Raw genomic sequence first — 20,995 nt, 5'->3', positions numbered from 1 at the left:
AAAATGAACGAATAATTTGTTAACCAAGACATCACTAATGAACATTAAATCAGTTTAAAAAATTGTATTTAAAAATAAACATAAAGCAGACATTTTAAAGGTGCACTGTGTAAATCCATAAAACCTAAAATGTTGCTACTGTAATATTTACACTAAAATTGCACCAATTGCGCCATTTTAAAAATAAAAACAAGAGACTTTTTTTTAAAGTTAAATTAATTAAACCTAGGATGTACCTTTCACAGTAAAGTTCTGCCAATTGCAGGCATATTTGAATAAAATCTAATTATTTAATTAATTCATTATTATTATTATTTTTACAGTGCATGTAGATCAAACTCACTTTAAATGCCTCCTTGGCTGCAGCGTCATCAGCATCTCCACGTGCCCATGGTTTGGCGGGGTGTCTCTGCAGACTATATCCAAACAGATCGATGAAGAAGAAGGCGTACTCCTCCTGAGGAAGACCCAACCTCAAGAACTCCACCATCAGCTTCCGAAACGTGTCCCACTTGCAGCAGATGTACACAACTGCAAACACAAGATAGGGAAACTCAATTATCTTCCTTAAGGATACTCACTGAGGGTAAAAAATATCAGACTTAATGAGAATTCAGTCTCGCTTATTACTACAATGGAATGTGCTTGTGCGGCAAATGAGCTCTGGTTTGTACCGCAAACGCAGAAGCACCTGAAAGTCGGACACTTTAATTTGCAATCAGGCTTCGGGGTTATAAAAAGCCGGCGAGCCGAAACTCACTCCGAGAGCCCGAAATGGAAGTACAGCGCAAGAGGATATTGTGTTTCCCAAGCTGTGCATCATGGGATTTTCTGCTCTTAATTTGTGAAACACTTCGAAAGGTAATTGATTAGTTATCTTAAAATGATTTTAATTTGATACGAATGCTAAAACGAGTTGCATGCAAAATGCAATGCATGCATTTTTATGGAAATGTTTTATAACAATTTACTGATTTAAGAAATGGCTGCAGGAAAGACTATATCATCTAAGATTTGATAGTGAAATGTGTTTATAAATAACACTCATACATACAGGAATGCTATGGGATCCTATTAGCTTTGCCTCCACTATACTGCATAAAGGCAAAATCTTTGGTCAAAAAATATTAAACTCACAGACAAATAATAGTGATATATACTTTAAATAATTTATTTGCTAATTTTCTTTTATCAATGAAATTCACATTAGCATTTGACTAAACTAATGAATTGTATTATTATGTATTTAATAGTCAAGATGCAGTGTCTAAAAGGATACAGAATGCACTGTTTACACATTAATTCCACATTTTAACGCACCACTTTTTTAATTTTCAAGTTACACAAAGATTCGTTTTGTTCTTATTTCACTGAGAGAAGTCCCTAATGTATGCAGTTTGCTCTTCATTATGTTGGACTACCTCTAAAAAGCTTGTTCTTTTCCATTAACTGAAAAACAAAAAAAAAAAGACATGAAATTGCCCGACACATTATATATTTTTTAAACTTCCTAACTGCTAAGTAGATGCTTTCTAGGAGGCTGTGAGAGCAGAAGGGTTTGGGCTTTGACTAGTCAAAATAGTTTCAGGATAAACAAAAGATGTTTTAAGAACATGTACTTGGTCACGTTATGCAACGAACATCTGTCACAATAATTATACCAAGCCCTCCACGTTCCAAGTTTTACAACATCAAAGTTATGTTTATTATTATTACTATTATTACTGTTTTTCTATTTAATAATCTGCATCTCTTTCGCAAGTGACCGACAGAAACAGGACAACAACATGCATCATTCTTTTAAAGCTGAGGTGTTTCTCCCACATTGGCGTCATTGAACAGATGTGCAATAATTGTTTTCAGGTTTCTCAAACACTCCTTACTGCCACTGGTCGCACAAACAGACTCCTGACCACTGGTTGAGACTAGTAGTGATATTTCGCCAGTGCCGATATACGTATCAGATGATATATGGTGCCAAATCAACAAACCATAAACTTGTAATTAAATTAAATTGAGCTGTATGCATCTTTATATTTATATAATTCTTACAGTGTTTCTGTACGTAATATGATTATTACCTTGAATTTATTTAAAAAATATCATTCCCAATACACACAAACTACCCAGAATACTGAGTGCCCTATTATAATTTTTAATTTTTAATAAAATAAATAAAAATAAATTTTATATTTATTAAATATCTTTTATTTCTGCAAAATACTTTGTCTTAAAGTATGTTTATTTTACACATTTATATTTTAATCCATTTTAAAATTATTTCCAATTTCTTAAATATTAATTAAAATAAAAATATATCGGCTTTCTAAGATATCGGTGTTGGCCATAAAAAACCCCCAAAAACAACAACATATCAATTGACCACAATTTTTGTTTGAGATATGTTTTGGTCGTGCCACAACATGGTGCAATCATCACTGGAATTGACTTCCGTTACAGCCGTCTCTATCTCTAAATGGTTTAAAAGTTAACTTAATTTTCACTGCTTTTGTTCTCCTTTTCCAAAGAAGGGTTTGTGGTTATTGCAGTGCAGAAGACATTGGACGGCAGGTAACAGTAACTGAAGCGCAGCATATGTCAGGCATATGAAGCGGTGCAGACTGATGTGCTTCACGCTCCTAAATGCCAAAGAGGGGTGAGATCGCCATGGCAATTACCCACAGACCCGCTCCTAATGAGCTTGATGAGGAAGAGAGGTGAGGTGTTAATTACAGCAGTACCTTTAGCAATAGATGGAACGACAAGACAGGACGAAAGACAGAATGAGACATACACACAGACATATATAACGATAGACTGATAGAACAGACAGAAATATACGTAGATAGATAGACAGATAGATGGATGGATGGATAGATAGATAGATAGACAGATAGATAGATAGAAAAAACAGAACAACAAATAGAGAGAATGATAGAACGAATGACAGACAGAAACAAAAAGACATACACAGCATAAAAAAGACAAACAGAATGACAAAACGAATGACAAACAGACATACATAGTAGGGATGCACTATATTCTGGGAATGTTGTTATAATCTAATCTAAATATAATATTGTGCATCTCTAATGTAAGTAGCTATAGATAGAACAACAGACATAGAGCAACAGATGAATGACAGGCCGAATGATTCATAACATGACAATTAGACAGAGAGAGAGAGAGACAGAATGAGACATACATCAATAGAATGATAGAACGACAGACAGATCTACAGACATTCAGAGCAACAGAAAGTTAGAACAACATATGAAAAGATAGATAGAATAAAGACAGAGAGATAGATATATAGATAGAGATGTAGATAGAATGAAAACCAGACAGAATGGTAGACAGTCTGTTCTATCTATACTTCCTATCACCTGTTGAAGTCTTTGAAATCCTCTGCCATCATGCAGTAATTTGATAAATAATTGATCACGGAGCAACCCCCGGTGACAGAAGATAAAGTGCCGTATCTGTTGCTATGGAGCTCGGAAAAAGACTGTGATACTGGAGTGAACCAGACTGATTTATGTCCAAACTCATGGATGTCATAAAACGCAATCACATGCCACAACAATAGCAGAAAGCACTTGTGTCTCTCAGGTGCGCAGCCTCAGCGCCGCAGTGAGAGCTTCACAGCAGGTGGGGCTTAAATAACAGTGACAGATGTGAGAGCGCTCGTTACTCCGGATGAAAAGGTTACCGAACAGGACCGCACACAGCTCTTCGTTTATGATGCACTGGGAAGCACCCCTAAGTCATTATCCTCTATAACCGGCCTGCCGTTCTCCACGCACATGAAAGTGAAGGGAGAATGGAACAGAATAACCTGCATGAGAGCTCTCCTGCCCCGCTCATGCACTAGGAGTATAGCTGAAGAGCGCCGTCTTTTCTATAAACCTATGCGTCGATGATTTTAACAGTGGCCGTATTGTTCTAATTCTTGGAGACAGTGACTTTTTTCCAAATATTAATACTAATAACTATTTTTTGGAAAAGAATTCAATTAAGTCTCCTTCACCTTTACACGCATCTGTCTTTTTTCCTTTTATATTAAACAAACTTGTTTCTTTCCCAACAACATGAATCACTCACCACATGACCAAACCAAGCACCGAAACCATCCAAAACGGTTATTAACAAATATACTATTTTTTGGAAAAGAATTCAATTAAGTCTCCTTCACCTTACACGCATCTGTCTTTTTTCCTTTTATATTCTTTCCCAACAACATGAATCACTCACCACATGGCCAAACCAAGCACCGAAACCATCCAAAACGGTTATTAACAAATATATCGGTGAATATACTTGTGAATTATAAGTATTTGTACTCTCATTCTGACGGCACCCATTCACATCCATTAGGGAGCAAGCGATGTAATGCTACATTTCTCCAAACTCATCTACATCTTGGACGGCCTGAGGGTGAGCAGATTTTACGTTTTTTAAATTTTAAACTATAAAAATACCTGCACCATTTAGTCTTTTGCATCAAATAGTCTTCCTTTCAGTCCTTTTGTTCTCGCTGGTCATGATCTGATGTGCTTGCAACCATACTGTATGTGACAGACCGCTTGCTGGATTTGGCTTGGAATGGCTTGTTAGCGGTAAACATTATCTTTAGCTCTAACACTCTTGTGATCTTCTGATTATGTGATCACAATCAACGGGTGACAAATTAATTAAGAGAAATCTCCACTCGTCATTGCATTAATCAACAGGCAATCAGAATCACAGCCCAGTCGAATGCATTCATGGCTGGAAGCTATTCTGATGTAATTTCCCTAATGGCGATGCCCTGGTGTAAATCCAGTTGAATTGTTGACTCCGGCTGAGTCAGTATTGAAATGAAATGGATCACACCAACTATTGCATTCTACAGTGTATTTTCTAATAACAGCAGCCAATGATAAATATTTAAAAAAGGCACACACAGCATTATTTTTAATCCAGTTGGGTTGCAGCATTGTATTCATTTATTCTTTTTTTGCCAGTACAAATCTGACTTACCCATATTTGCTGAAGTAATTTGGCAAGCATACAGCAGTAGGTCTTCTGGGTGTTTCATGCATACTGTTCAAAAATCAATATGATTGCTTTTTTTTCATTCATACTTTTATTCAACAAAAAAAAGCATTCATTTGCCGTTCTTTTTAATGATCTATTCATTTAAGAATGATGTAAAAATGAATTCTAAAATGCTTTCTAATATAATATGAAGCAACTGTTTTCAACATTGATAATAACAAGAGATGATTATTGAACAGCAGCAGCATATTAGTATGATTTCTGAATAAACGTGAAACAACTGAAGACTGTAATGATGCGGAAAAATTCAGTTTTGCGTCAGAATAAATTGCAATTTTAAAATATAAGCCTATTAAAATGAAAAACAGTTCACTTAAATTGTAAAAAAAAATGCAATATTACAGTTTTCAAAGTATTTTTGATCCAATTAATGTAGCCTTGGTGAGCAAAAGAGATGAACATTTAAAAACTCCCACTGAAATACATGCTAGTGCACTGTTCTGATAAAAAAAAAGAAGCTATTTAGCAGTGCTGGCAATGACATAATCTCCCTTTCCATAAAATTATCTAATAGGATCTCTTTGTACCCTTAAACAATTTTGGCACAGAAGACCTCCCGTATCTGCTGGGAACTATTGGATATAGTTCTGTTTTTCCTTCATAGTCATATTTAATGCAAGCAGACAGGGCTGGGAATAGTTTACGACATGACTGACGGAAAAATTACCTCTCATTGTTTTGCACTGAGTTCTTTTTTTTTTTTCATTTCACGCTGTCGCTGCTCTCTCGTCAGATTGAGTCACTTCACATAAACAGATTTTTTTTTGCATGTTTATTCTCTTGTAGTCAGATAAAATCAAACTGAATATACCTCAGACGACCAGGCAAAGGTACAATGATTGAATCAGGTCTGTAAATATGACAGGTCTGTCATGTATATGGCCCCTGTGAAATATTGCATAAAAAAAAAAAAAAAAACCTTAGAGAGCCCAAATAACTTAGACAAATCCAAAGGCAATATTTCACATCAAGCACTCTCCTCCCCCACAATAATTATGTTCCCAGGCCATAAACAAGTCTTTATATACCAACTCTGCTAATCAAATCTTGTATTTTTACGTCGGTGTTGACAGATGAATGTTTAGGGGAGTATTGTCAGGTTCCTTATTATAGAGGGGCTTAACCAGTCTGTGCTTCAACATACCCACAATACGCACCCGTGAGAAAACACAATACACATGACTCCACTTCATCAGCATTCATACGTTTTGCTCCAATCAGTGTTATTACACTAAGCTAAACACTATTTACTAAAATAACAACATTAAACAGAACTGACAACAAATCACTAAATCACTAAAATGTACTAAAATGGAAATAAAAATCTTAAATGAAATTATACCTACACTGCTCAAAAAATGCATCAGATCAATTTTTTTTTTTTGTGTGTGTGTAGCATCAATTACACCCCTGGGATATTGATCCGGTCAGTTAAGTAGCAGAGGGGGTCGTTAATCAGTTTCAGCTGCTTTAGTGTTAATTAAATTAACAACAGGTGCACTGGACAGGCAACAATGGGACCTTTTACACCTAATCACTTCATGTGTTGTTTTCTGATCATATAGCGATCCGATTGTGAAAAGACGCATTCGAGATGAACATAAATCTGATCGCTCAGACCATTTCAGGAGGTGGTCTGGGCTGCATTCCAGATGAAACTGGATCTGGTTCTTGAAACCGCATGTGCAAATTATACTCTCCCCAAACTGTTACCGTAATAACCGTGTGAGAGCATGTTATAGGCTATATGGCACGCTATAGAGATGTGACTGCGCTAATGCAACACGCAATGCTGTGGACGAGTAGCTAAGCATCTCTTCAGCAAGCCGACGTGCGCTCTCCTATTGCAGTCTTTGATATTGAAATGAGCTGATGACTGAAGATCAAATTTATATCTGTTTTGCGACTACACATTTACGTGGCCAATTGTGAATAGAAACGTTTTAACAAATCAGATATCTGATCAGCAAAAAAAGCAGTGCAGGTGTAAGCAGACCCAATGAGACAACCCCAGGTGGACACCACTCACATTTTTTCCTACTCAACTTTTCTGATTGTTTTTCACTAGTTTTGCATTTGGCTAGGGTCAGTGCGATACCTGAACCCTACAGGGGTTGCACACGCAGGAACTTCTCCAGGATGGCCTATTGTCAGAAAGTTGTCTCCCAGCACAGTCTCAAGAGCATGAGGAGATTCCAGGAGAGAGATGCTTACTCTAGGACAGCGGTTTTCAAACTTGTTCCTGGGGACCCACAGCTCTGCACATTTAACAAGTCTCCCTAATTTACACACCTGATTCAGATCACCAGCTCATTAGGAAAGAGCTCCATGAACTTCATGAGGGTGGCCTGAGGGCCTGGCGGCCTCTAGTCAGCTCTCTGCTCACTGCTCAGTACCGTGGAGCTTGATTGGCATTTGCCATTGAACACCAGAATTGGCAGGTCCATCGAAGGCAACCTGTGCATTTCACAGATGATTGCAATAGAGCCTAGAGAACCCATGGAGAACGTTATGCTGCCTGTAACATCGTTCAGTGCGACCCATTTGGTGGTGGGTCAAAGATGGTCTATCTATGGAGAGACGCACATGACCTCTACAGGATAGACAATGACACCTTGACAGCCATTAGGTATCAGGATGAAATTGTCAGATCCTACTCTGGTGCAGTGGGTCCTGGGTTCCTCCTGCTGTACGGCAATATCCAGATGCAGGAACTTCCTGGAGGATGAAGAAATTGATACTATTGAATGGCCCCCAAGCTCGGCTGACCCAAATCCAATAGAACACCTCTGGGACATTATGTTTTGTTCCATCCAATGTTGCCAGGTTGGTTCTCAGACTGTACTGGAGCTCAGTGAGGCCCTGGTACAGATGGAGGAAATACCCCAGGGCACTATCCGTTGTCTCATAGAAGCACATGGGGGCCAGACAAACTACTGATTTGCTGGAATAAAATTTCAGCAAAATGGACTAGACTGCTGAATAATTTTTTCAGGGTGTTTTTAAATTCAGCCCTTTGAAGGTTGATCATTTTCATGGCATTCTTTTGTTCCTAACACATTACCCAGTCCATATCAGCAGATATCCAAAATTATATTTTTCCCCATTGATATGATGTGTTTTCAAAGTCTTCCTTTAATTTTTTTTTTTGAGCAGTGTATACATGTCAAACATTATGTCCACATACCCACTATTCACAAAACAGCAGGCAAATAAAATACTCTGAATTTAATTTCGGGTTTACATTCTTGATTCCTAGATTTTACATATTGGTGTGATTTATACCATTTGTTGAGAAATGTTCTGCCTTGCAAAAATTCAGAGCAAATAAAATGACAAAACCGGCCTAAACCGATGCCTCTCATCCCTCACCAGCTGAGATGTCAGTTTTCATACACTTAATAAAGTCCTGTGACAGATCCTGATTAAAGAGAATGCTTTGTGACAAGCGTGCCCAGGCATGTAGGAGATATATTTAACCGGCTGTTAGAAACGTGAGCGTATAGCCAAGAAGTGTCAGTATTACTGTAAGAGACTGTATTCATTTTATCTTTGTCACCGTCCTCTGCTGTCTCGCTCTTCCTCACCGACTTTAATGTGGTGGATGCTCTAATGCTCTGGGAATGTCATTCATTGCTGCCTGTGATGAATAGCTGTCCAGTGTCAGACAGTCAGAATTAATGATCCGCAAAGACATTTACCGGAAAAGCCTCAAGCTTTCAGGGAAAACAGAAACTTTGAGTTAATTAAACCTGCTAGGTGGGCGGCTAAGCAATGTTTGACTAGCATACTACACACATCATTAGTACGGCCTTGAAACTATCTTTGCAAAAGAGTAACTAAGCTCACATTCATACAGAGAGATGTATGGATAAAGACTTCATACATACATGGATTTCAATTCAAACTTTCCATGAAGTACATCAATAGACTAAATGTTAGATTTTACATCATTTTAATGATATACAGTCTATTAAATTTAAACAGCTTCTTTAATAGGGATGGACAATGTATGGGTGATACATTCAAGCTTTTTTTGTTCATTTATTAGATATTGTGCACATTTTACATTTAGATTAACGTTTGCTGCCACTTCTAACACTCTCTTAAAATGAATTAAAAACACTAATAATTTAATAACACAGTTAAATATAATCTAATAAATCAAAACGAGTATACATTTTTCATATTGTATGCTAGAATCAAAAGTACACTCAAAACTACAAAAGCAGTGGATGGGACCCTTTCAAAACGCACACATTCGTACTTTATTTACCTCTAAAGAGTCTATTTTTGTAACTTAAAGACACAAATTAGTACCTAAATGATGCATATTAGTGCCTTCCTAGTGCTTTTGTTAATTTCTGAGAGTTTTTGATTATTGATTTCAATTCTTAACATTTCTCAGTTTTAAAGTGAGCTATAAAAATTCAAAGATTTAAGCATCCAAGCATATTTATTCTGTGTCTTTTTGCATTTAAATACCATAAACAAAAACCAGCAGCCTAAACAACAAACTTCTGCCAATAGTTTAAAAATACCACGGCAATGACAACTAGATTAATAATGCTTGAAATCTAAGTTAAAGACAAGTAAACCATCAGTAATAAAATAATAACATGTTACCAAAAGCATAAATACTGAAAAAAGTCAGGTACAGAAATTTAAATCATATGTAAATGAACACTAAATACTTTTCTTTTTAAAAATAATTATTAAAATGACAAATTATCCAGTCAAGAACAGTGAGTAATTAGCTTTTTCTTATGTTCTCTGATTGTGATTATTGACACCAACAGCAGCAGGTATAACTGGCTGCTGTCACTTTAAGAACTAATCTATCTAATATAGAACACCATTATGCAGTATTTTTCTCAATGATTTACATTAAATTAAGCCAAAATGGACTGTGTTTAAAGGGATATTTTGTACAACTGTCCATTAAAGTGCAAGAAAAACACTTTTTGGGTGCCCAACTCTAATTATAAAAGGTTCGATGTCTAAAATCCCTCAAATTACCGGTTTTAGTTTATAGTATTTTATTTTACTTTATTGGCTTCATTAAGACAAAATAACAAAGATTTTATAATTATTTATCAACCATGAAAATATCTATGAGCTTATCATGGTTTTAATATTAATCCATCCCTAATCTTTTAAAGAGACAGAAAAAGGTGAACGGTGATATTATAATGCCATTTATAATGTCGAAAATCTGACGTTCTGGAAATTTGTCAGTGATCAGAACAAGCAAAAGGCAAGCTGCCACTGACCCAGGACTCTGCTCAGATGGCAGGAGGGGCGAGCGGCTCTGATGAATTACGTCTCCAATCAGATCTGACTGGAACTCTAGATAATCTGTTTGCACAGAAGGCACCTCTCCTTTCTGTGAGCCTCCCATGGGTCTTTGGGCTTTTGGCACAGACCGGAAATGACAATAGCTGCTTTTATGTGCCAGTCACCTTGTGTTTGCAAACCCGTCTGTCGGAAAAGAGTAACAAACTCAACAACCGGGCCCAATTAACATCCACACTTTCTGGGTCCATGGAAGCAACAGATGGCAAAATAACAAAAGATTTTTTTTTTTTTTTTTTTTTTTTTTTTTTTTTAATGGGAAATGACTAAGAGTGCAGCCGTTTGCCTGATGATTCCCCAAACAGCAGTCTCCGACATCCTTATCAGACGTTATGAATTACAAAGATTATAGGCTAACGTTTGTTTGGATACACCTACTCATCCTTTAGTCATGAGTACCAGTACTTCATTACCAAGCAGATACTTAAAGGTGAGTCATAAAATGAGAGAACAAATTTTCCTTCAGCTTTTGCCAATTAAGAGGTCTTTGTATTTAAACATCTTGCGAATTTCATAGCATACAACATCCTGTATTACACACACACACACACACACACACACACACACACACACACACACACACACACACACACACACACACACACACACAAACACATATATTTAGTTAATTTTCAATTTTGTTTATAATTAATTTTAAATATCAATCAAAGTGCAGTTGGTTGTAATAATAATTTAAATACAAATCATTTACAAAAATCAACTTCTCTAAAGGATTGTTTTTTTTACATATTAAAAATTTGTTTTATATCAAAAGCAGATCATACAACATTTTATGTTTTATAGTGAAAAAACCCCCACTTGTTTAATCTTTGTAATCTTTTCAGATGACAATGTAGATGCCTGACAAAGGTTGTCGTTGTTGTGATCATAGACTGTATAGACTGATTACAAGCAATACACAAAGCTTTTCCTTCACCATTGATTGCAACAAGCTGCTTTTGCAATGGTTCTGCGAAAGCGTTTTAACAATTTCCTTTTACGCCCTGAAATCATATCACTGGTTTATCAAGTTTTGCCCATCCTCACATTTAGTCAGCCAACGCGTCTTACCAAGCGAAAGTGGCCTTGTACCCAGACCTGAATACATTGCGCTGTATTCGAAAACAATAAGGCTACTACTTGTTGGCAGTAAAACGTGATCTCACGATGCCTTGGACAAAATGTGTTTAGGGTTCACTATATGTGAAGAATAATGCAAGCCAATCACCTCATTTTTTGAAGGGTTGCTTATTGGTTTTTGCAAATAAACTCGTTCATATATAAATAAGTGACCAACCCATGGAAACAGTGGCAACACTGACTATAGCCAAATACAATGTTTACATCTATGTATTAAATGTTCATACTTATAAAACAGATGCTCAAAAAGAAGCCTTGGCATGGTTAACCCACACGCACAAATGTATGCATACACCAGAAAAGAAAAAGCTGCACACTGGTTCTCTTGTGTTTTGTGAACATGCCAAGGTGCAATATGCAGAGGCATGAACCAAATCGAGAAGCAAGGCCCAAAGGCAAGAATTTCAATGAAGAATATTTAAAGGAGTGACAATTGCGCTCACCATCTATATTCATCAGGCCATTCTGGTTAAGTTCGAAAGACGAAAAATGCTGCCTCTGCAAGCAAGGCGCATCTGAATCCAATAATTGTGTCACGCAGCGTCTACTGAGATATCTCCATCTGATGGATTGCTGAAGGCAGCACAGATGCAAACTACGGTATGATATCCCACTATCCTGTATGTTCAGTTGAGCTAAACAACAGTGGTGTAGTGAAAAAAAAAATATTGTAGTAATTAAATATCTGCTTAATTGCTCTCTTGATAATTTTGTTATTAATTACTAAACCACTACGAGGTTTACCAGAGGTTCGTCTGAAATCAGTCGCAGGAGCTGTGTTCATTTCCCTGTGACTTTAGGATTGTACTTGACAGACTGCATGAACACGATCGACCTCAGTTGTTATTATATGAGACTGTACAACAGTCAAGACATGTTAAAAACAGATGCGTGCAAAAAAAAAAAAGAGAACTTGTTCAGAGTCTTACATCAACCCACACATTATTAAGCGACCGCGATCTGCATTGCACGCAGGGCTGAAATGTTGGCTATCATGAAAAGTGTATGAACGGCGACAATAATAGCGTATTCAAGAAAAATTGTGTAAGCAGCACCACACTCCCACAAGAAAACCCATATGCCACATCTTTGAGGACTACCGGAATACATCCTATAGGCTAAATTAACTTCTTGTATAAAATGTGCGTTTTGATCAAAATGTATTGCCGTCACAATTCATTGTTGATTAACATTAGAGCGTTTTCCTAAATGTGTGTATATTTTGTTCTAATGTTGTTATTTTATTAAAATTACTAAACGTAAAAGAGTATTTCTACCTTGAATGGCCATAGCACTCACACTGACTGTTTAATTCCGTACAGATGCCGTATAATTTCAGTTTTTGCGTCTTTTTCCCGCGGTTGAAGATACGTGTCACTGTTGCCTAGAAACGTTTTTCTAGTTGTTTTGATATTCTAGTGCTGAGCTGAAATTCTCAGCAAAAAAACAACAACAAAAAAAAAAGACGGACACATGCAATTGTGCCACGGTTCCAGGTATGAGAGCCGGGTTGCATGGTATCAAAAATAATCTACTTCAAACGCTATGCAAAATAGCCTTTTATAGAATAGCCATCCATTTATTGATAGATCATGATTCTACTGGTGGCTACGTATAATTGTTTCCAATTCGTGTTATACAAATACTTCTAATAACTCCAGAGCGTTGTAGTCAAAATGTACTGAAAAAAGATATATAATCATTTCCAAAATTCACAACATGTTTTATCTAGTGAAATACTCGCCATCATTTCATATTTGTTGGCATTTAGACTTTCAGGTACAATCACTGCGGTGAAACACGCACATTCAAATTACAAACAAAATAACTACCATGAATGTTGGTAACTGGAGTTAAAAGTAATGACTAAACGTTGTCAAAAATGCAATGACTTTTCATCGGCTAAAATGATGAAATACTCAAATGACTAAAATGTGACTATTAATAAGACTTTTAAAAAAAAAAAAAAAAAATTCAGGCGGTACTATCATGCACCCACGCTTCCTGCCATATCCTGAAAAAAGACAGCAAGCCTAAGCTTTCGGGTGCCACATCGGTAAGACTGTCTTTAAAAAAAACCAAACAAAAAATATGTCAAATGACATTGGGATGAGCAGACGTTATCTATACGCAACATGTCTCATCAGATACGAGAGCAGCGTATGTGATGCATGAACACACCTCAGCGTGTGAAGCCCGGCTCATACCTCTGAAAGCCTCCGTCCAACCCGAGCCATCATCAGCAGCTGCGTGGAAATGACTGACATGAGCTCAGCGCTCCAGCTGGCAATGATCTTTATGAATTACGGCGCGGAGGGCGAGATCTGGAAATGTCAGTTCACGCCTATCACGCCGCAGCTGCTTTGGTCTGAAGCTTTTTCCCCTTAAAGTGGAGAAAAGAGTTTTGGCAGCTCAGTGTCACGTTAAGTACAGCCGCAATCATGCATGACTTGTTGAAAAAGCCCTTGCGATTCATTGGAAAGATCTTGGGGATAAAAGCAACCCTGGTTTCATTTGGTGTTGAGATGACGCTGCAGCTGTCCTGTCACCTTCTCGATAGCGAACAGCGTGTATATTGAGGCATGGAGAAGTGCTGGTGTTGTGAGCGGATGGGTGTCACCTGCCTGTGAGTGCGTACGAGTGTCCGTTTGTTCGGTCCGCGTGTGGGCGTACGGTCGCGTGCTTCTTTTTCCGACAGCTCTGGTCCATGTTAAATGAAAACATACGATTCAGTTGACAGGTGACAGGCCTCGTCACGCCCACTCGCCTCTGTGCATTTGGACAGATGCTCCTTGTCGCTATGGAAACAACCTGGTTCCTGTTCGGTGGCGTTCGATCATGGTGGCCAGGGAGATTGCGAAAGCGTTAGTCCAGCTGAAGTGCCGCGTGGAGCACAGCTTATCTCTGAGGTAATTCCTAAACAGAAACTCCAGACACAGACGTGCACGAAAAAGTTTTTGGAAGCAGTAAAGACCGGAAACATTAGCAAGCTCACAAATTTTAGTTGCTCTTGAAAATGTTTCTGGTAATAATAATATTAATAATTGGTTTCTAATTCTAATTCATTTATGCTTTTCACCTGATGACAAAACAAAAACAACTAAACAAACATAGAAAAAACATCTGGTGAACAGAAAATCAGGTCAATTATTATTATTAGTAGTAGTAGTAGTAGCAGTAGTAGTAATTGTAGTGGTATCATTGTGATGATGATAATTAAAATGATCATTACTTTAATAATAGATTTTTGAATTAATGTTTTTTTTTCTAATTACAATTATATTTAACTTGATTTGACCAAAGATAATTATTATTATTATAAAACTATTATTATTATTATTATTATTATTACTATTATTAATTTTATCAATTATAATTATATATATATATATATATATATATATATATATATATATATATATATATATATATATATATTTTTTTTTTTTTTTAATATCAATTATAATTATAAATATTATAATTATTATAGTTTTCTAAATAATCCATCTCAATTTCCTCTGACTAAAAAAATATTTAAACAACATCATCCTATTATTATTATTATTATTATTATAATATTTTTATAAACGTAATTCTTACCTCACAATAAAACAAAGGAACAAAAACATAATAATAATGACAATAATATATATTATTATGTATTATTCTTACTATTAACTGTTACTATTGTCTCATCACTCTGATAATGTTTTAAAACGTAAAATATTGCTATTAAAGTAAACATTGCAGCTTATTACTTTGCTAACTAAATACATATGGCTAATAATACTACTACTCAAAAAATGCATAAGAAACTGATTTGCATGACTAAAACATTATTAAGAAATTGAAGTTGTTGTTTTTTTACTTAAAATTAATACAATTAATATTATTACTATTATTATTATATTCATTTTATCAATCATATTATAATTATTATAGTTTTCTAAATAATCAATCTTAATTTGATCTAATGTGTAAAAAAAGATTTTAACAACATCTTTAATTCTATTATTATTATTTGGACTTAATCCAGGAAGGATCCACCTGACAATGGCTCAGAAAGTCCTACACAGCGACCACTTACTAATGCACTAACAGCCACTTCCAACACCTTAGCAAGTAACTATTCACCTTTTCCTGTGATTAAAACCAGTCACATGGCCACGTAGAAACAGAAGCATTTGTGTCACCCTCCCCATACCATTATGCGAGACAATGTCAAAAAAAAACAAAAACCCCTAGTGCATAATTACAGCGACGGGGCTGATCTGTTTCCACCATCATAGGTGATAAGACCAGAGCTTCCCTCAGGATGCTACACGCTGGCATATTTCTCTTTTTCATTCTCTCTCTTTCTACACAAATCGCAGCTTTGATTTGGTAAACAGCGCTCTGGGGGTAAACACTGACACGAATGGCACAAATTCAGGATGTAATCCAGCTCTTGGACAAAAGCATGCCGTTTGAATTAGCTCGACGCCTACATCGCAGCCAGAGCCCCGGCGCTCACAATGAGGCTTAGCGGCACAGCACTCCTTTACTCCTAACACAGTACTCCTTCAAGACCTCAGAAAACTGTCAACAACAAGGCTTCATCCCTGTGTAAATTCACTCTAGTGTCACGAAAAGAGCCTGTCCTATAACAAAAAATGACCCTATAGCATCTTGTTATATATTTGCATTTTAAATTGAAGCGCACTCTAGGGGTGTAGAAATCATGACAGTGCCATGAAGTGATGTATGACCGTCACTACTAATCAAAATGCATTGTGTGGACTTTTTACACCAATCTCACGGTAATGTGTACATGTTTTACTTCACACGATTGACCCACTTCTAAAACTATCCCTTTCATAATCCTGATTTATAGTGCGTATACATTTTGATGAAGCACGCTGAATATTTATTACTATGTAATAATTATTAATATTATTATTAATGCTGGTTCATACTTACAATTGCAATTATTTATTGTCTTAATAAACACCACCGCTACTTTTTTTGCACTTTTTATTTAATAAATTATTAAAAGCACTAAAGTATTATTTTTTTTATTTTTTTTTTTAACTGATCAGTTTGCATGATGACTCTGTTTGAAATTTGAGGTAAAAATATTGCTATTTAAGACAATACTGCAGCTTTTTACTGTATTGTTATATGTTGTTATAATAAAGATATATATATCTAAAGGGTTACTCCACCCTAAAATAACATTTTGGCATTAATCAGCGTGACGGAGGTGACACAGAACAGCTTATGCTGTCACATGGATCTCCTTGCTTGTTTCTGGATGTTGCTCGTGTTGATTACAGCTGTCAAAATGCATCAAACATATCTTTATTTGTGTCCTGAAGAAGTGATTAATGGGGCGGAGTAACCCTTTTCAGTTCAAACCCCTATATACACGTCGATCTCCTGTGTAGCCATAACACACTAGTATTAGTTTCAGTGGATGAGGACAAAGCCGCATGACATTTGCAAGTATCCTTCTCAAATGCACCCCCATCCCCGTGCCAGCTAAGCCTGCAAACTGATTGATTGCACGCTCAAAAAGAGAAATGGCAGGACGACAAGGTCAATAAAAGTAACAGGAGTCATACAAGCCAAAATAAAACCGTAAACCACAGCCAAGAAGAACAAAAGTCTCAAAGGGGTTTGTGTTCGTGTGGAAATACCAATGGGCTGATTCCATTATTTAAACCAGCAACTGCTTGTCAATCTTCGCGAAGTGAGTATATATATTTTTAGAACGGAGCTAACATCTGCGATTGCACATGTGAGCGAGGTCACAGGAATGTCTTACTGGCAAAAATAAAAACATTTTAACAAATAAAATACCGATTTAATATAATCAGAACATCGTATAATGTGTGTTACCCTTATCCTGACATATATTTTCCCGATACTACATTCAACAGATCAAACAATGTGTTGTTTACTCCAGCTGAACGCAGAAAATGAGTGTGACTGTGTCCGAACGCGTGTTTACATGGACTCCGAGATCAAGGAAGGGAGAGCTTTATTAAAGGGTGCCACGTTCCGGTGGACATCTAACAAGCCTCTTCTCTAACGTCTGCACAGCAGCTGAAGATTTAGAGCGGCCCGGCTGAAGACCGTTCACACTCACAGCTCTCTCACCACTCTGCTAGCGCTCTGGAGAGACAGCAATTACTCACACAGATAGGGAGTCAATATTCAGACACACTGCAGTTATTTCTCGGGAGCATGCCGCAAGATAGGAAAAGTATTCACTAGATCTAATGGCACTCAGGGAGAGACACGCGGTCTGGAGTTTGTCTTTTTTGACGATAATTATGAGTTCATGATGGACAAATTTGACGCTATATTTCATATTTGATTTCTCACGGTATTAAGATTTAAAGTCAAACATTCAGAATTATGTGTTTAGACGAATTCAGAAGAAAAAAAGTCAGGATTGCGGCCACGTATGCAAAGAAAGTATTTGAAATCGCAAGATATAAGTTCACAATCTAGAGGGGAAAAAAAGCTAAACAAACTCAAAGCGGGGTTCGTCAGGTAAATCAAAACCGTGATATTTATAATATTGGAAATGCAACAAATAAAGATATAATTGAGACAATTCTAAAAAATACAATTGCAAACATGTATGAAACGTAATTCTCATGTACAAAAAATAAAATAAAAAACTAGTGATGACAAATAGATTAATCACGTTTAACCACATCCAAAATAGGCTTTTGTTTGCGTAATATATGTGTGCGTGCTCTGTGTATATTTTTTTACATAGAAATACACACACAGTATATATTTAGAAAATATTTACATGTACACTTACATATTTATATATTTTTATATATTATATATATTTATATATATTTTTAACAGCACAAAAAAAAGTACAAAAATAATGTTATGTTAACTCGACAAGTTCACTCTGAAATCCAATTTATGAAAATTTTATTTAGGTAACCTTAACTACAATGTTTTACAAATGTAAAACACAGATGTAACTGTGCACTGTTTTAAAGTGTTGAGTTCTTTACTGCATCGGAAACATGTGTGCAACATATCTTGCACGTATATATCAATGAGACCAATCTGACTCTATATTAGCTATCTATTTATTTGGTATTCAGTGGTAAAAATCCACTTTCATGACTTCAATATGAAAGAAACGCATACTTCGTTTAAACATAGAGGTCATGACAAGCAACACTGGCTGGGGGTTTTCTTTAAGATGTTGTAAAGTGCATCTCCATTCAGCCTTTTTGTCCTTGGCTGAGACATTTATCCGCAGGTTCAAGTGTATGTTTGTTGTGTAAATGCTCCTTTTGAATGATATAAATTGTTCCACAGACTCTACTGATGTATTGTGCGTGCAGCCTTTAGACAGCCGTACACATCGCTCATCCGTAACGCTTTGTCCAAAATGTCCAAAAAAAAATAACATTTACAAGAACGAAATATTCGTATAGATCAATTCCGAATCACACTGAATCAGTTTTGCCCCATTAACTACAAAAACCACCAGAATAAGCGCGAGGGGAAAAACGGCCACCCATTCTCTCAGCTCTTTAACTCCCTACATCTATCAGTCTCCACCTGTCTGCCGGCTCTTTTCATTCTGTCCCTGTAGAGAAGACGACCTTGACTCTTCTGTCTCCTGGCGTGTGACGCCAACAGCGAGCCAGTCATTTTCTCAAAATTATTCCTTTTGTACTCTTTCCCCTCTCGACATTTCGGTATCTCTCTGTCTCTCCCTTCGTGCCTCTCTCTACTTTTCATATTCTCAGGATTTTATTAGCCGTACAAACTTTTATGAAATGCTCCGTTGTTCTTGTCAGACCCTGGGAATAGGGGCACGGGGACGAGGTAGAGTGCTCTTGCATCTCTTCCGAGTTAATTGTTTCCAGAGCTGTGCTTGCGTGAACTCATTTCTCAGCCTCGGGCACAGATGAGCTCGAGGGGCTTCTGCTTCCTGTTTCTGTTCACCTGTGCGGGACCTGTGGCAGCTCACAGACAGACCCGAGTAATAAATCTGCACTTAATAAAAGCCTATAGGCTCTCGGTATAAACCCGTCAGTCACATCTCTGTCAATATTTGCATTAGCAGTCAAATTTAATGTTCTTCTTCTTTTCTTATCTAGGTACACACCGTTAAAGGATGTAATAGGTGTACTTTTGCAATTGTATTCTGTCACATTCAGCCGTCGACACATCCAATGGCGTTACACCTATTAGTTGCTTTTACAAGAATATTAGCCATTTATCAGTGCTAATTAAGCACATATTAATGCCTTATTTTACATTTCTAACCCTAAACTTGGCTTGCGTTTTTTGTTGTACTTTTTACAATTACAATAAAGTGCCTGTCTTCATGGAGATAACAGTTACGTCTAAATGAACCCAATCTGAATTTTATATTCTGAGATTTTAGTTTGTACGAACACTGAACTTTCACAATCAGATTTGCATGCTTTTGCAGTTCATGCTAAACAAAACCCCAGCTCCGTGTTCAGAAGCAGACAAATATCGCTGGAGCTGACATACACATCAAATGAGCTTTTTAAGCAAATGTTTGATATGCACTCAGTATTCGATTGCCAGTTTGCCAAAGATAGACGTTAGACGTAAGGCACGCAACGCATGAAAACACGCGAATCCCTCCGCAGGTACAGAAGGCGGGTTTGAATTCGATTGAAAACGTTCAAATTCTAGTCAAAATTCTAAATTCAAATATTCGTTCGTCTTCGGCACACAGTTTAAGATATTTTGGATAAAGTAAAATATCCCTTTAAATTCTTTCCAATTGATCACATTACTTCACCACCCTTTCCAATTCTATTGAAATTATATTCTGATGTATTAATTGAGGTGTTCAAATGATCGATCCCATTACTAGTGGATTATTCGGGTGCATGTAAACTAATGCTAATGTTTAAGACCGACAACCACATTCCATTTTTATACCAGGTGTGACTCTCAAGTCGTCCTGTATATTTAAAGGGTGACAAGAACGGATCAAATAACGTCTGCATAGACAGGCATCAGAGACAATCCTCTTGTCTAACTCATGAATAATGCATGCAACCACAGAGGAAGAAAACCATATACCTGTACCAAATGACAAAACGTATCGTCTTCACGGATTTGATTCTTATTCTCAACTGTTTGGCATTTCAAAATACCGGTTCCAAGCCTTTCCAAACTCCCCAACCTCGCGATATTTTTTTGCAAATTTTCCTATCCTGAGAGAGATTTATAGCAATCACATTAGTGACAGGCAGGAATGATATGGCCTCACTTAAGTAACGTGCTGCATTTCAATAATGTGACGACAGCAGGTCTTTTCAGAGACATATTAACTGAATTTCTTCTCAAAAATCAGCTGTGAATTTATAACTTAAGTATTGGG

At 36.6% G+C, this 20,995-nt stretch overlaps 1 protein-coding gene across 1 annotated transcript in view; it reads right to left on the bottom strand.

Moving 5' to 3' along the window:
- The window catches only part of npr1a (natriuretic peptide receptor 1a), a 77,878-nt gene that overhangs the window by 53,835 nt on the left and 3,048 nt on the right, over positions 1–20,995 (bottom strand). The window contains exon 3 of the mRNA XM_043218022.1: positions 344–531. Within this exon, the coding sequence (XP_043073957.1) occupies positions 344–531 (188 nt within the window). The remainder of the gene's footprint in view (positions 1–343; positions 532–20,995) is intronic.

This window comes from Puntigrus tetrazona, chromosome 19 (assembly GCF_018831695.1).
Source record: "Puntigrus tetrazona isolate hp1 chromosome 19, ASM1883169v1, whole genome shotgun sequence".
NCBI classification, from domain to species: domain Eukaryota; kingdom Metazoa; phylum Chordata; class Actinopteri; order Cypriniformes; family Cyprinidae; genus Puntigrus; species Puntigrus tetrazona.
This window is presented reverse-complemented; position numbering and strand designations above follow the sequence as displayed.